This window comes from Macaca fascicularis, chromosome 6 (genome assembly GCF_037993035.2).
Source record: "Macaca fascicularis isolate 582-1 chromosome 6, T2T-MFA8v1.1".
NCBI classification, from domain to species: Eukaryota; Metazoa; Chordata; class Mammalia; order Primates; family Cercopithecidae; genus Macaca; species Macaca fascicularis.
The window spans coordinates 33140491-33156392 of NC_088380.1; the positions used below are offsets into that span (position 1 = coordinate 33140491).

At 44.2% G+C, this 15902-nt stretch overlaps 1 protein-coding gene, 1 long non-coding RNA gene and 1 pseudogene across 2 annotated transcripts in view; all 3 read left to right on the top strand.

The window, feature by feature from the left end:
* The window catches only part of LOC135971255 (uncharacterized), a 126442-nt gene that overhangs the window by 78878 nt on the left and 31662 nt on the right, over positions 1 to 15902 (top strand). The window contains exons 2-3 of the long non-coding RNA XR_012413608.1: positions 13862 to 13956; positions 14708 to 14815. This is a non-coding gene — a long non-coding RNA (uncharacterized lncRNA). The remainder of the gene's footprint in view (positions 1 to 13861; positions 13957 to 14707; positions 14816 to 15902) is intronic.
* On the top strand, positions 5345 to 6216 carry LOC135964365 (transmembrane protein 183A-like; annotated as a pseudogene).
* Positions 6191 to 6626, top strand: LOC102123423 (putative transmembrane protein 183BP; the record flags this gene model as incomplete). Its single annotated transcript, XM_065546138.1, is given in 2 exon segments — positions 6191 to 6582; positions 6584 to 6626. Coding segments are annotated over 2 exon segments (435 nt in total), but the record flags the coding sequence as incomplete, so codon positions are not given.

Consider the following 15902-nt stretch of genomic DNA (forward strand, 5'->3'; position numbering starts at 1 on the left):
GTGAAAATGGTCATACTGCCCAAGGTAATAGATTCAATGCCATCCCCATTAAGCTACCAGTGACTTTCTTCACAGAATTGGAAAAAACTACTTTAAAGTTCATGTGGAACCAAAACAGAGCCCACATCGCCAAGACAATCCTAAGCCAAAAGAACAAAGCTGGAGGCATCACGCTACCTGACTTCAAACTATACTACAAGGCTACAGTAACCAAAACAACATGATACTGGTACCAAAACAGAGATATAGACCAATGGAACAGAACAGACCCCTCAGAAATAATACCCCACATCTACAACCATCTGATCTTTGACAAACCTGACAAAGACAAGAAATGGGGAAAGGATTCCCTATTTAATAAATGGTGCTGGGAAAATTGGCTAGCCATAAGTAGAAAGCTGAAACTGGATCCTTTCCTTACGCCTTACACAAAAATTAATTCAAGATGGATTAGAGACTTAAATGTTAGACCTAAAACCATAAAAACCCTAGAAGAAAACCTAGGTAATACCATTCAGAATATAGGCATGGGCCAGGACTTCATGTGTAAAACACCAAAAGCAATGGCAACAAAAGCCAAAATTGACAAATGGGATCTAATTAAACTAAAGAGCTTCTGCACAGCAAAAGAAACTACCGTCAGAGTGAACAGGCAACCTACAGAATGGGAGAAAATTTTTGCAATCTACTTATCTGACAAAGGGCTAATATCCAGAACCTACAAAGAACTCAAACAAATTTACAAGAAAAAAACAGACAACCCCACCAAAAAGTGGGCAAAGGATATGAACAGACACTTCTCAAAAGAAGACATTTATGCAGCTAACAGACACATGAAAAAATGCTTGTCATCAGTAACCATCAGAGAAATGCAAATCAAAACCACAATGAGATACCATCTCATACCAGTTAGAATGGCAATCATTAAAAAGTCAGGAAACAACAGGTGTTGGAGAGGATGTGGAGAAATAGGAACACTTTTACACTGTTAGTGGAACTGTAAACTAGTTCAACCATTGTGGAAGACAGTGTGGCGATTCCTCAAGGATCTAGAACTAGAAATACCATTTGGTCCAGCCATTCCATTACTGGGTATATACCCAAAGGATTATAAATCATGCTGCTATAAAGACACATGCACACGTATGTTTATTGTGGTACTATTCACAATAGCAAAGATTTGGAACCAACCCAAATGTCCAGCAATGACAGACTGGATTAAGAAAATGTGGCACATATACACCATGGAATACTATGCAGCCATTAAAAAATGGTGAGTTCATGTCCTTTGTAGGGACATGGATGCAGCTGGAAATCATAATTCTCAGCAAACTGTTGCAAGAACAGAAAACCAAACACCGCATGTTCTCACTCATAGGTGGGAATTGAACAATGAGAACACTTGGACACAGGAAGGGGAACATCACACACTGGAGCCTGCTGTCGGGTGGGGGGAGAGGGGAGGAATAGCATTAGGAGAAATACCTAATGTAAATAATGAGTTAATGGGTGTAGCACACCAACATGGTACATGTATACATATGTAACAAACCTGCACGTTGTACACATGTACCCTAGAACATAAAGTATAAAAAAAAAAAAGATGATATACATGCAGCCAACAAATACATGAAAAAATGCTCACCATCACTAATCATTAAAGAAATACAAATCGAAACCACAATTAGATACCATCTCATGTCACTCTGGTTGGCTATTAAAAAGTCAAAAAATGGGCCAGGCACAGTGGCTCATGCCTGTAATCCTAGCACTTTGGGAGGCCGAGGTGGGCGAATCATGAGGTCAGGAGAACGAGACCATCTGGCTAACACAGTGAAACCCTGTCTCTACTAAAAATACAAAAATTAGCTGGGCGTGGTGGTGGGTGCCTGTAGTTCCAGCTACTCCGGAGGCTGAGGCAGGAGAATGGCATGAACCCAGGAGGCGTAGCTTGCAGTGAGCCAAGATCACGTCACTGCACTCCAGCCTGGGTGACAGAGTGAGACTCGTCTCAAAAAAAAAAAAAAAAAAGTCAAAAAATGACAGATGTTGCTGAGGTTGCACAGAAAAGGGAATGTTTATACACTGTTGGTGGGAATGTAAATTAGTTCAGTCCCCATGGAAAAGGGTTTGGCGATTTCTCAACTTAAAAGAGGACTACCATTCAACCCAGCAATCCTATTACTGGGTATATACCCAAAGGAAAGTAAGTCATTCTACCAAAAAGACATGTGCGCTCGTATGTTTATCACAGCACTTTCACCATAGCAAAGACAATGCATCAACCTAGGTGCCAATGAACGGTGAACTAGATAAAGAAAATGTGGTACATATACACCATGGAATACTATGCAGCCATAAAAAAGAATGAAATCACGTCCTTTGCAGTAACATGGATGCAGGTGGAGGCCATTATCCTAAGTGAATTAATGCAGGAACAGAAAACCAAACACCACATGCTCTAACTTATAAGTGGGCGCTAAATACTGAGTACACAAGGACATAAGAAGGGATAATAACACTGGGTACAGAGTGAGAATTAATTAATTTTGAGACAAGATCTCACTCTGTCACCCAGGTTGGAATGCAGTGGCACAATCACAGCTCACTGCAGCCTTAACCTCCAGGGATCAAGTGATCCTCCAACTTAGCCTCCTGAGTAGCTAAGATTACAGGCATGTGCCACCATACCTGGATAAATTTTTTAAAAAGACAACTTTTTTTTTTTTTTTTTTGTAGAGACAGAGTCTCACTATGTTGCCCTGGCTGTTCTCAAATTCTTGGGCAAAAGCAATCCTCCTTCCCTGGCCTTCCAAATGCTGGGCTCATTGGCAGGAGCTGCCTTGTCCACTGACACTGGGGGCTACTAGAGGAGGGAGGATGGAAGAAGGGTGAGGGTTGAAAAACTACCTATGCCCACTACCTGGGTGATGGGATCATTTGTACACCAAACCTCAGTGACACACAATTTACTAATGTGTCAAACCTGGACATTTACCCCCTGAACAAAAATAGAATTTGAAAAACAATGGGCAAAGGATTTGAATAGACTTTCTCTAAAGAAGATATACAAGGGACTAATAAGTACATGAACAGCTGCTCAACATCATCTGGTAGTTTGGGAAAATGCAAATCAAAGCCTCAGTGAAATACTACTTCATGTCTGCTAGATGTGTAAAATAACAAAGAAAACAAAACAGGAAGCACTGGCCAGGATATGGAGAAATTAGAAACCCTCATACATTGCGATGGGATTGTAAAATGGTGCAGCCATTTTGGAAAACAGTTTGGCAGTTCCTCAAAAATTTAAACATAGAGTCACCATATGACCAGGCAATTGTGCTCCTATGTATATGCCCAAGAAAAATGAAAACATATGTCCATACAAAAACTTGCACATGAATGCTCATAGTAGCATTATTCATAATAACCAACAAATGGAAACAACCCAAATGTCCATCAATAAACAAACATAAATAAACAAAATGTGGTATCTCCAAACCATGGAATATTTTCAGTCATAAAAAGAAATGGTGATCTGATTCATGCTACAACATGGATGAACCTTGAAAACATAATGCTAAGTTAAAGAAGGCAGACACAAAAGACTACATCTTGTACAGTTCCATTTATATGAAATGTCCAGAATAAAAAATTCATAGAAACAGGAAGTAGATTGGTGGTTCCAGAGGTTAGAAGAAGGAGGGAATGCAGAATGATTGCTAATGCGTCAGGGGTTTCTTTTCGGAGTGATGAAAATATTTGAAATTAGAAAGAGGGGATGGTTATGCAACCTTGTGAATATGTTAACACCCATGGAAATGTGCTTCAGTGCTGAATTTTATGATATGTGCATTATATCTCAATAAATTTGTCATTGAAAAAAAAAGGTTTCGAGGCTGCCTTAGAAGCAGCTGCGCTCCCCAAGCAGTGGGTCTAAGGTGCTTATTTTCTGGGACCAGAGGTGAAACATGATGTATGAATTCTGACCTGGCATCATTTATAAAGAGATTTTGCCTGGCACTGTGGGGGTGTGACTACAGTCCCAGCTACTTGGGAGGCTGAGGCAGGAGGACTGCTTGAGCCCAGGAGTTGGAGGCCACAGCGAGCTATGATTGCGCCTATGAATAGCCACTGCACTCCAGCTTAGGCAACATAGCAAGACCCTGTTTTTAAAAAAGAGAAAAAGAGATCTTGCCCAAGAGGACTGCCTGAGAGTGTGATGGGACACAACAGAGAGAGAGTCCGTGTGGAGATGGCCACCCCATGCTAAGGTTGCCAGTGGTGATGAGTGACCAACCAAAGCAGAGGCCATCCCCCACCTCCAAGTGAAGAGGAACAGTCAGAGAGCTTCCTGGCCAGCCCATTGGAGTAACCAGGAGAGAAGCATCAGCTCAAATCATTTAACATGTTCAGAGAAACTCCAAGCCTGAAGGGTTAGAAGTCCCAGAAAGTGCAGGCCGTGGAGGAGAGGCTCCCAGAGGAAAAAGAGAAGCAGACAACCACCCTCTTCTTGACTGCAAGCTTCTGCCTTGAGCAGGCCACACTGAGGAAAGGAAGGTGCTTTAAGTTGACATAAAGTCAAGAGTTCCGATTATTGTACTGCATCAGACATATTAATTTCTAACATTAGTTTTTCATGTGGCTGAAAGCAATCAGAATATTTTCTTTCTTTTCTTTCTTTTTTTTTTTTTTGAGACAGAGTTTTGCTCTTGTTGCCCAGCCTGGAGTGCAATGGCTGATCTCGGCTTACTGCAACCTCCGCCTCCCAGGCTCAAGTGATTCTCCTGCACTAGCCTCCTGAGTAGCTGGGATTACAGGTGCGAGCCCCCATGCCCAGCTAATTTTTGTATTTTTAGTAAAGACGGGGTTTCACCATCTTGGCCAGGCTGGTCTTGAACTCCTGGCCTTAAGTGATTTGCCTGCCCCGGCCTCCCAAAGTGCTGAGATTATAGGAGTGAACCACCACGTCCTGCCGTGATCGGAATATTTTTTACCTCTTAGAATGAAAGATAAACTATGGGGCTTGCCCAGGTTTCATACATATATAGGTAAGAACTAGCGCCACAGAGCATCCGGTGCCTATTCCTCAACACAGATGTAATCCGAATAAATCACTACAGAGAGTGTTAAGTCCTATGATGAAATAATAGTTCAGATGAGAGATGAAGATGTGACATCAAGTATATGGGGAAAAGGGGAAAACATGGGTATAAAAATCGACAAATTTGGCCGGGCATAGTGGCTCATCGGAGCCTGAGGCGGGAGGATTTAAGCTCAGGAGTTTGAGGCCATGGCGAAACCCCGTCTCTACAAAAAATACAAAAAATAGCCAGTCGTAGGCGAGTTAGCGGCCTCCGGTGTGGGATGGCCGCGGAGCCGGGCGGAGCTGGCGTGCGGCTTCCGGGGCCGGCTCTCACGCGGGAGACAGGACCCCGGGCCCCGCCCGCTAGGCAGGCCACGCCCCGGTACGGTCGCCATGCCCAACAGAGGAAAGCCACCCAAGTTCCAGGCCCACGACGCCTGCTTCGGCCGAGTGACCGAGACGGATTACGCCAACTCGGATCCGCCGGTCGTGAGGTCTGGACGAGTCAAGAAAGCCGTAGCCAACGCTGTTCAGCAGGAAGTAAAATCTCTTTGTGGCTTGGAAGCCTCTCAGGTTCCTGCAGAGGAAGCTCTTTCTGGGGCCGGTGAGCCCTGTGACATCATCGACAGCAGTGATGAGATGGACGCCCAGGAGGAAAGCATCCGTGAGAGAACTGTCTCCAGAAAAAAGAAAAGCAAGAGGCACAAAGAAGAACTGGAGCGGGCTGGAGGAGAGGAGTATCCCATGGATATTTCGCTGTTGCTGGCTTCCTATATCCGTCTTGAGGACCTTGTGAAATTTTCTCTGATTTGTAAGAATGCTTGGACTGTCATTTGCACTGCTGCCTTTTGGATCAGGTTGTACCGAAGGCACTACACGCTGGATGCTTCCCTGCCTTTGCGTCTGAGACCAGAGTCAATGGAGAAGCTGCGCTGTCTCCGGGCTTGTGTGATCCGATCTCTGTACCATATATGTATGAGCCATTTGCTGCTCCAATCTCCAAGAATCCAGCCATTCCAGAAAGCACCCCCAGCTTTCTGGTGCTTTAAAGAATTTCTGGTACTTTCTGGCACTTTCTGGTGCTTTAATGTGCTTTAAAGCACATTAAAGAATTCCAAATACTTACTTTTCTGGTGCAGAAAGATTGTTGGGAAAAGACAGGAACCAATGTGGAAATTCAACTTCAAGTTAAAAAAACAGTCCCCTAGGTTAAAGAGCAAGTGTACAGGAGGATTGCAGCCTCCCGTTCAGTACCAAGATGTTCATACTAATCCATACCAGGACTGCTGCCTACTGCAGGTCACCAACCTCAATTTCATCTTTATTCCCATTGTCATGGGAATGATATTCACTCTGTTTACTATCAATGTGAGCACGGACATGTGGCATCATCGAGTGAGACTGGTGTTCCAAGATTCCCCTGTCTGTGGTGGTCGGAAACTGCACAGTGAACAGGGTGCACAAGTCATCCTGGACCCAGTGCACAGCTTTTGACTCTGACTGGTGGCACCCTCAGTACCCATTCTCCCTGAGATCATAGTTACTGCTTCCCATCCCTTGAGGGCAGCCCCGATTCTCGTCCATTAGTAATCAGATTCCTGTTTGGACAGGGCGGCTGGATTGTATATTTGGTTAGTAATGTACATGCTCTTCAGGCTCTAGGGCTCCTGTTAGGGGAGGGAGAAATGTTGAATCAAGAGGAAAAACAATTACTATGATTTGTAAACATATTTATTTATTTATTTTTTGAGACGGATTCTCGCTCTGTCGCCCAGGCTGGAGTGCAGTGACGGGATCTCGGTTCACTGCAAGCTCCGCTCCCGGGTTTATGCCATTCTCTTGCCTCAGCCTCCCGAGTAGCTGGGACTACAGGTGCCTGCCACCTCGCCCAGCTAGTTTTTTGTATTTTTGGTAGAGATGGGGTTTCATTGTGTTAGCCAGGATGGTCTCAATCTCCTGAACTTGTGATACGCCTGCCTTGGCCTCCCAAAGTGCTGAGATTACAGGCGTGAGCCACCGTGCCTGACCCCTCAAAGTTTTGTTTTGAACATGCTGAGCTTGAGGTTCATGTGTTACAGAAGGGTCAGAAGCCAGGAACCAGTTAAAAGTACAGCCTAGAGCTTTAGGTGGCAATTCAGGTGGAATAGATTTTTAAATTTTCAGGACGTTGGCCAGGCACGGTGGCTCATGCCTGTAATCTCAGCACTTTGGGAGACCGACGCAAGCAGATCACCTGAGGTCAGGAGTTTGAAACTAGCCTGGCCAACATGGCAAAACCCTGTCTCTACTAAATGTACAAAAATTAGCTGGGTGTGGTGGCAGGCACCTGCAACCCCAACTACTCAGGATGCCGAGGCAGGATAATTGCTTGAACCTGGGAGGCGCAAGTTGCGGTGAGCCGAGATTGAGCCACTGTACTCCAGCCTGGGCAACAGAGCAAGACTCTGTCTCAAGAAAATAAATAAACAAACAAACAAATTTTCAGGACATGGGTAGCAAGGGAAGCGCAAGGCTAGATAAAATCATATAGGGAGGAAGAGCATAGGGTGAGAAAAGGGCTTGAGATTGAATCAACATTTAATGATTAGTGGAAGGTGCCAAGGCAACTATAAAGGAGAAGATAGAAAGATCTAGAGAAAAAGAGAACATGTAATCACACAGTCAGTACAAGAAATGAATGAGGATGTCTGAGACACACAACCACTCCTTTCAGTAGCACAAGCAAAATAAATATTGGTGATGGCTGATCCAATAGTAACAAGGTGCTGTTTTCCATAACATGTTAGCTAACAGTCTTGACCAACTGATAAGGAATGTTGCCTGAGCAAATGGTGAACTTGCCCCTTACCTTTGCTTGAAATGTGTGACTTAAACTTGCAAGGTAATTGGATTGGGCTGGGCTTTGGACCATGGTTCAGAATGAAGTGAACTGTTGACTTCCGGATCATTTATAAGATCCCGAATACCTTCACATGGTGTAGAAGGCCCTTCCTGCTGTGGCCCCTGACTCTTTTCTAATCTTATCTCTCACTGCTTCCCTTGCTCATCCTACCCTTCAAGCAATCCAATTACTTGAATATGCCAAGTGCTCCCTCACACCTGCATGCCTTTCACTATACTGTTTCTTCAGCTCGGAATACCAGTCTCTGGTATTCCCTAGTCTTGGAATCACTTCAAATCTAATTGTGTGCGACACTATCTTTACCTACTGATGAACAGAAACAACCCCACAATAGAGCTTCACACGACTTAAACTCCCCATGAGAGAAAGGGTTCAAACCTTAGCGAAACCCCAGCTTTTAAAAATTTTGCTGGACACTGTGTCCTATTTGATATGCATGCTATCAGAGTATTTGACTGAAGCCAGACTTGTTTTTGAGACGGAGTCTCGCTCTGTCACCCAGGCTGGAGTGCAATGGCATGATCTCAGCTCACTGCAACATCCACCTCCCGGGTTCAAGTGATTCTCGTGTCTCAGCCTCCTGAGTAGCTGGGATTACAGGTGTGTGCCATCACTCCTGGCTGATTTTTTGTATTTTTAATAGAGACAAGGTTTTGCCATGTTGCCCTGGCTGGTCCTGAACTCCTGACCTCAGGTGATCCACCTGCCTTGGCCTCCCAAAGTGCTGAGATTACAAGCGTGAGCCACCACACCCGACCCAAAGCCAGACTTTTGAACTTACTCACTTATAATAATGTTTCTCCCTCTTTGTGAAATAACATGAAATCCTTCTCCCCACCTCAGTTTCATGAAAACCTTCCCCTTCTTCACCTGAATATTACAAAATCTCTCCTCCCCTGAGTGTCACAAGACAGTTCTCAGCCAGGCTTTTTTTTTTTGGTCAGCCAAGAATGAAAAAAAAAAGAAGTAAAAGAATGCTTGTCACATGACCTCTGTTGTTTCGTCCTTAAAATTCATAACCTGAGTCTAATCATGAGAAAACATCAGAAAAATTCAAATTGAGAAACAGTCTACAAAATACCCGGCACTCTTTGAGAGTGCCAAGGTCAAGAAAAACAGGGGAAGACTGTGAAACTGTCACAGATTAGAGGGGACTAAAGAGATATGACAAATGATGCAATGTGGTATCCTGGAACAGAGAAAATAATATAGTGGAAAAACTGGAGAAATTGGAAGAATCTGAGTTTAGTAGAATAGTTAAGAGTATTGTACCAGGATCAATCTTTTATTTTTGAAAAATGTACTGCACCATGGTATGTAAGATATTAACATTAAGAAAGCTAAAAGAAAGCCGATAATCTGATGTATTAAAATAACTAAGTTGTGGTCAGGCATGGTGGCTCACACCTGTAATCCTAGCATTTTGGGAGTCTAAGGTGGGCAGATTGCTTGAGCCTAGGAGTTCAAGACCAGCCTGGGTAAAATGGTGAAATCCCAACTCTACACAAAATGCAAAAAATTAGTCACACTTGGTGGTGTGTGTCTGTAGTCCCAGGTACCCAGGAGGCTGAGGTGGGAGGATCACCTGAGTCCAGGAGGAGGTCAAGGATGCAGTGAGCCATGTTCGAACCACTGCACTCGAGCCTGGGTGACAGAGTGAGACCCTGTATCAAAAATAAAATAGTATAATAAAATAATTAAGATGTGAAGGCCACCCAGTTTCTAGGTGGCGATCAGCCCCCTTCTTCCTTCCTTAGTTCTTAGTAATGACAAGTCCTGACATTAAAAGTTTAATTTCCACACTACCTCTTTGACTACATCTCAGGCCATCTTGCCTTTGATGGATCCCACCCTTGTCATCTGGCCTTCTAGTTCCCAGGACACTCTGAAGCTGGCTCCACGGCAGGGCCACTGTGCTTGTTGCTTCCTTCTTCTTGGAACCTTTCCCTGCTCCCTCTTTGCAGAGCTGGCTTCTGTAACTTTCAAGTCTCAGCTTCATGTCACCTTCTCAGAGAGGCCTGCTGTGACTGCCTACCCCAATAATCTCTGTCACAGCACTCTACGTATTTTTCTTAATTGCCCTAATCCTAGTCTATAATTTATTGATGTATTTGCAATCTTTCTTCCTTTAGAATGTTTGCTGTGTGAGGGCAGAGACCACATGTATTTTGTTCTCTGTAATATCTCCCCCGGTATTTTCCTTTTTTTTTTTTTTTTTTGAGACAGGGTGACAAACTGAGACCCTTTGCAGTAGGGCGAATATGGCTCACTCCAGCCTCGACCCCTGGGGCTCAAGTGATCCCTGAGGGTTAGCCCCCCAAGTAGCTGGGAATTGGCAGCTACTGGGCACCACCATGCTAGGCCGATTTTTGTGTGTGTGTGTGTGTGCATGTGCACATGTGTGTGTGTGTATATATACACACTACATATATGTACTATATATGTATATATACACACTATATATGTACTATATATGTGCTATATATACACTAGATATATGTATTTTTATATATATATATATATATATTTTTTTTTTGGTAGAGATGAGGTTTTGCCATTGTTGCCCAGGCTTCCCTCAACATTTATATGTTGAACTCCTAACCCCTAGTGTGGTGATATTAGAAGATGTGGGTCTTTGGGAACTGATCAGGTCTTGAGGGTAGTACCTTCAAAAATAGAATAAGTGTCCTCATAAAAGGAGCTCTAGAGAGCTCCTTTGCCCCTTTTGCCTTGTGAGGCCATCTGTGAAACAGTAAGTAGGCTATCACTAGATACCAAATATGCCAGTGTTGTAATCTTGAACTTCCCAATCACCAGAACTGTTAGAAATAAATTTCTGTTGTTTATAAGCTACCCAGTCTATGGTATTCTGTTCTAGCAGCCTAAACAGACTAAGATGCCTATAATAGTTGTTCAATAGGCCGGGTGCGGTGGCCCACACCTGTAATCCCAACACTTTGGGAGGCCAAGGCAGGTGGATCATTTGAGGTCAGGAGTTCGTGACCATCCTGGCCAACATGGCGAAACCCCATCTCTACTAAAAATACAAAAATTAGCTGGGCGTGGTGGCACGCACCTGTAATCCCAGCTACTTGGGAGGCTGAGGCAGGAGAATTCCTTGAACTGGGACCTGGGAGGCAGAGGTTGCAGTGAGCCGAGATTGCGCCACTGCACTCCAGCCTGGGCGACGGGACGAGACTCCATCTTAAAAAAAAAAAAAGAAAAAAAAAAAGTTGTTCGATAAATATTTGTTAAATGAATGCCAAAGGATAATTTTCTTTATTTTTTTTTAGGCTGAGTCTCCCTCTAAGAGTTAAAAACATGCTGTCATCAAATATATAGTGAGCATGTGTCAAATACTAATCTAACACATTTAATGAAGGGACCAGAGAGATAATAAATCTGGGTGAAGGAGAATTCATGGAACAGAGGTTTATATAGCAGAAAAGACATGCTGAAATAAGTTAGCTAGGTTAAAGGGAAATCTAATTTATGTCCTACAGGTGAATAAACTATAATGTTTAGGATTGTCTTTTATACAGAATAGGAATCACTTGCATCTCTAACAGACAAAAACCTACAAGTTAACAGGTAACTTCCTAGAATCTGGACCCTAATAATAATAATTAACGAGTCAAACAAAGGTACATTCTCCAGATGAATAACACTTGGGTGGACCTGTTCGGACAAAGATCCAGCATGACAGTGAAAGGACATACAATTATCTTTTTGCCTTAATTCTAAGATTAGGACATTTTAAAAGATAGAAGACTGAAAAATATAGAATGAATGTACAAGTGCTCCAAATGAAGTTTGGAAAGGGGAGGTCAGTCAGTTCAGGGGCAAAGCATGGGCATCTATCTGCTTCATCAGGTCTTCCCCCAAAGCCATCATCACTGGATCCAGCCTTCATTCTTTGAGAGCCAGCCAATGTTTCATCTTCTCTGTGAAGTCTGTCTAGATTTTCCTCTCACTCCCTATCAGGCAAACTGAGGTGGACAAACCTTGTTATCAAGATGGTGATTGTGGCATGGCATAGTCGCTCACGCCTCTAATCCCAGCACTTTGGGAGGCTGAGGCGGGAGGATCGCTTGAACCCAGGAGTTCAAGACCACCCTGGGCAATATAGTGAGATCCTGTCTCTGCAAAAAATGCACAGAGTCTGGGTCGGGCACAGTGGCTTATGCCTGTAATCCCAGCACTTTGGGAGGCTGAGGTCAGGAGTTCAAGACCAGCCTGGCCAATGTGGCAAACCCTCCACCCCCACCCCTCCGTCTCTACTAAAAATACAAAAATTAGCCAGGCTTGGTGGTGCACACCTGTAGTCCCAGCTACTAGGGAGGCCGAGACAAAAGAATCACTTGAACCTAGGAGGTGGAGGTTGCAGTGAGCCAAGATTGCGCCACTGCACTCCAGCCTGGGCAATACAGCGAGACTCTGTCTCAAAACAACAACAACAACAACAACAACAATTCACCATGCATGATAGCATGTGCCTGTGGTCCCAGCTACTTGGGAGGCTGAGGTGGGAGGATGGCTTGAGTCCAGGAGGTTGAGGCTGTAGTGAGCCGAGATCGCACCACTGCACTCTAGCCTGGGTGACAGAGCGAGACCCTGTCTCAAAAATAAAAAAGACGATGATTGCTATCAAGGCCCTAGATTTTTTTTTTTCCTATGAGTTGCATATCCCTGGTTTGAGCCAAGACGCTCTATTACCCTTGTTACCCTTACATCCCAGGCCAAATTTTTGTTTGTGGATTATACATAAGAGCCCATGTGAGGATTTTCACAAATAATTGAGATAGGCTGTAAAGGAGAATTTGAAAGTGAGAGCCCAGTTTTTTTTTTTTTTTTTTTTTTGAAACGGAGTCTCACTCTGTTGCCCAGGGTAGAGTGCAGTGGTGAAATCTCGGCTCACTGCAACCTCTGCCTCCTGGGTTCAAGTGATTCTTCTGCCTCAGCCTCCCGAGTATCTGGGACTACAGGCACGCACCACCACACCAGGCTAATTTTTGTATTTTTAGTAGAGACGGGGTTTCACCATATTGGCCAGGTTGGTCTTGAACTCCTGACCTTGTGATCCGCCTGCCTTAGGCTCCCAAAGTGCTGGGATTACAGGCATGAGCCAACGCACCCAGCAAGAGCCCAGTTTTTACAAACAACAGATGAGTGCTAGGGGGCAGGACAATGCAAGTATGAAATGAGACCAGCTAATGAGACCAGCTGCACGCTAGTTAGACGAGTATCAGAACTGCTTTGTCCCTTGGTCTCATGAGATACTACTCTATAAAACACGTCCAAAAGCCAGACTCACATATATGTCTTTTTCTAGTTTATTTATTTAGTTTTGAGACAAGGTGTCGCTCTGTTGCCCAGCCATTGCATTCTGGCTCACAGCAGCCTTGACCTCCTGGGCTCAAGTGATGCAATTGGGACTACAGACACATGCTACCACACCTGGCTAATTTTTGTATTTTTAGTAGAGATGGGTCTCACTATGTTGCCAAGGCTGGTTTTGAACTGCTGAACTCAAGTGATTCTCCTACCTCTGCAACCCAAAGTGTCTAGTTTCAGAACTTACTTTATTCAGAGGTATAGCTATCTTTGTGACCAAAATTGTGAGCACTGAACCAGTGACTAGCTTGAGAAGAAAGCATTTCCAAGGCAAATAATACTCCAAGTTGAAAACAGTCCTCTTAGTGCGCCAGTAGGGACCTTTTGGCAAGTGGCATCTTGCCAGAAAATTAACTCAAAACAAATCCCTAACAGCTCAGAGATGGTGGAGGGGAATTTCAGAAACAGTCAGCAGGGCAGGGCTGTGCAACTGCTTACAGGAATTGCCTTACTCACACTTTGATGTTGATTCTCTGCAGAGCTTCCGCTGCTTCAAAACTGCGTGCAGGAATCAGAGACGTTACATCAGGAAGATACTGCAGAGATATTCTACTCCATCTCATTCATTGTACAGGTGAGGAACCAAGGGTCAGAGATTTTAAGGAATTTGTCCAAAGCCACAGAGTGGAGAACTGTGAGTAGAACTCAGATCGCTTGTTGCCTAATTCAGGTGTTTTCAACCCCTTATAAATATGCTAGGGAGGTGTGGCATCCACACGATTTGCTTTCTGGCTGATGTATCTCGATTCCTAGTGCAGAGCTCAGGCATCAATTGGTGAACAAGAGGAAGAGATAGATGTGGCTCTATCTATCTAGTATATGGGAGCAGCATGTGACATTGTGATGAGATGTGTTAGCACAGGCACAATTTAAAGCAGTGCCATGGCAACCGGCATTCACTCTGGCTCCAGATAACACCGTGAACTACAGGGTGTAGTTGAAAATGGCTTCTCACTTAGTGAGTGGAATGTTCCAGCCTCTTGTCCTGCAGTGAGTGACTCTGAAATCTACCAAACAATGTAGCAACAAGACTGGTTCAGGTTATTTACCAAGGGTTGGGGGTTTTCAGCATAACTCACAGGAGAAATAAACTCAGCAGCCTTGGGAATCCCCAAGAATTACTGTGCCTATCTGCAAAGCAGTATGGGTTTGCTTCCTCTGAGCAATGCATTGTTTCAGTGTCTTCCCAGAGCACTATTATTTCAAAGAGGTGCCCTGGGCATGAGGGGAAGGTAATGGGGAAGGGCACCATTTGTTTCTTTCTTACATATGCAGAATCTGCTGCTACCCTCCCCACAAATTCTTTTTTTTTTTTTTTTTTTGAGACAGGGTCTCATTCTGTCACCCAGGCATGATCACGACTCACTGCAGCCTCGACCTTCTGGGTTCAAGTGATGCTCCCATCTCAGCCTCTCGAGTAGCTGGGACGACAGGTGCGTGCCACCACACCCAGCTAGTTTTTGTATTTTTAGTAAGGATGTTGCCCAGGCTGTTGCCCAGGCTGGTCTTGAACTCCTGGGCTCAAGCAATCCACTCACCTAGGCCTCCCAAAGTGCTGTGATTACAGGCTTGAACCACCACCCTCGGCCCCCACAAATTCTTAAACCATGGCAGTAGACAAGGGGAGATCTGGAATGAGTTAAGTTTCATCAGTAGGATTGAATATTAGGGTCATTTGTCCTGAGATGCTAAAGCCTTCTTGATTTTAACTTAAATGCTCATGTCATCATTTCTAAAACAGAACTGAAACAGAGACCACTTATGGTCTCATCTCAAAAATAAAGGAGTATGTACATGCTCTTTTATTTTTATTTTTGTGTTTCTAATTGTGCGCATTCAACTAAAGACTTCCAGCTTCCCTGACAAGTAGGTGTAGACGGAGACCAAGTTCTGACCAGCGCTCTGTGAATGGAAGTGTTGCAGCTTTCTGGGGTGTGCCCTGTCTTTGGGCCTCCCCCTCTTTTCCTGGCTAGCTTGCAGTTGTATTTGTGGCAAGTCATCTTGGACCATGAGGATGAGGACAACCCCCAGGAATGGCAGCGCAATAAAACATACTCTTATATAAAAATATTGCTACTTATTTTATCACTACTAAAAAAAGAAAGTGAGAGGTATCCAATATGCTAAATAAAGAAAACTACTTCTGAGCAAAACTCTCAAAGCAGAGCTGCACTACCAGTCCTCCTTTAAAAAAAAAAAAGGCTGGGGGGGCGGGCGCTGGGCGTGGCAGCTCACACCTGTAATCCCAGCACTTTGGGAGGCCAGGGCTGGAAGATCACCTGAGGTCAGGAGTTCAAGACCAGCCTGGCCAACATGGTGAAACCCCGTCTCTACAAAAAGTAGCCAGGCATGATGGTGGGTGCCTGTAATTCCAGCTACCCGGGAGGCTGAGGTGGGAGAATCGTTTGAACCCGAGAGGTGGAAGTCGTAATGAGCTGAAATCAAACCTTTGCACTCCAGCCTGGGTGACAAGAATGAGACTCCATCTCAAAAAAAAAAAAAAAAAAAAAAAAAAAAATC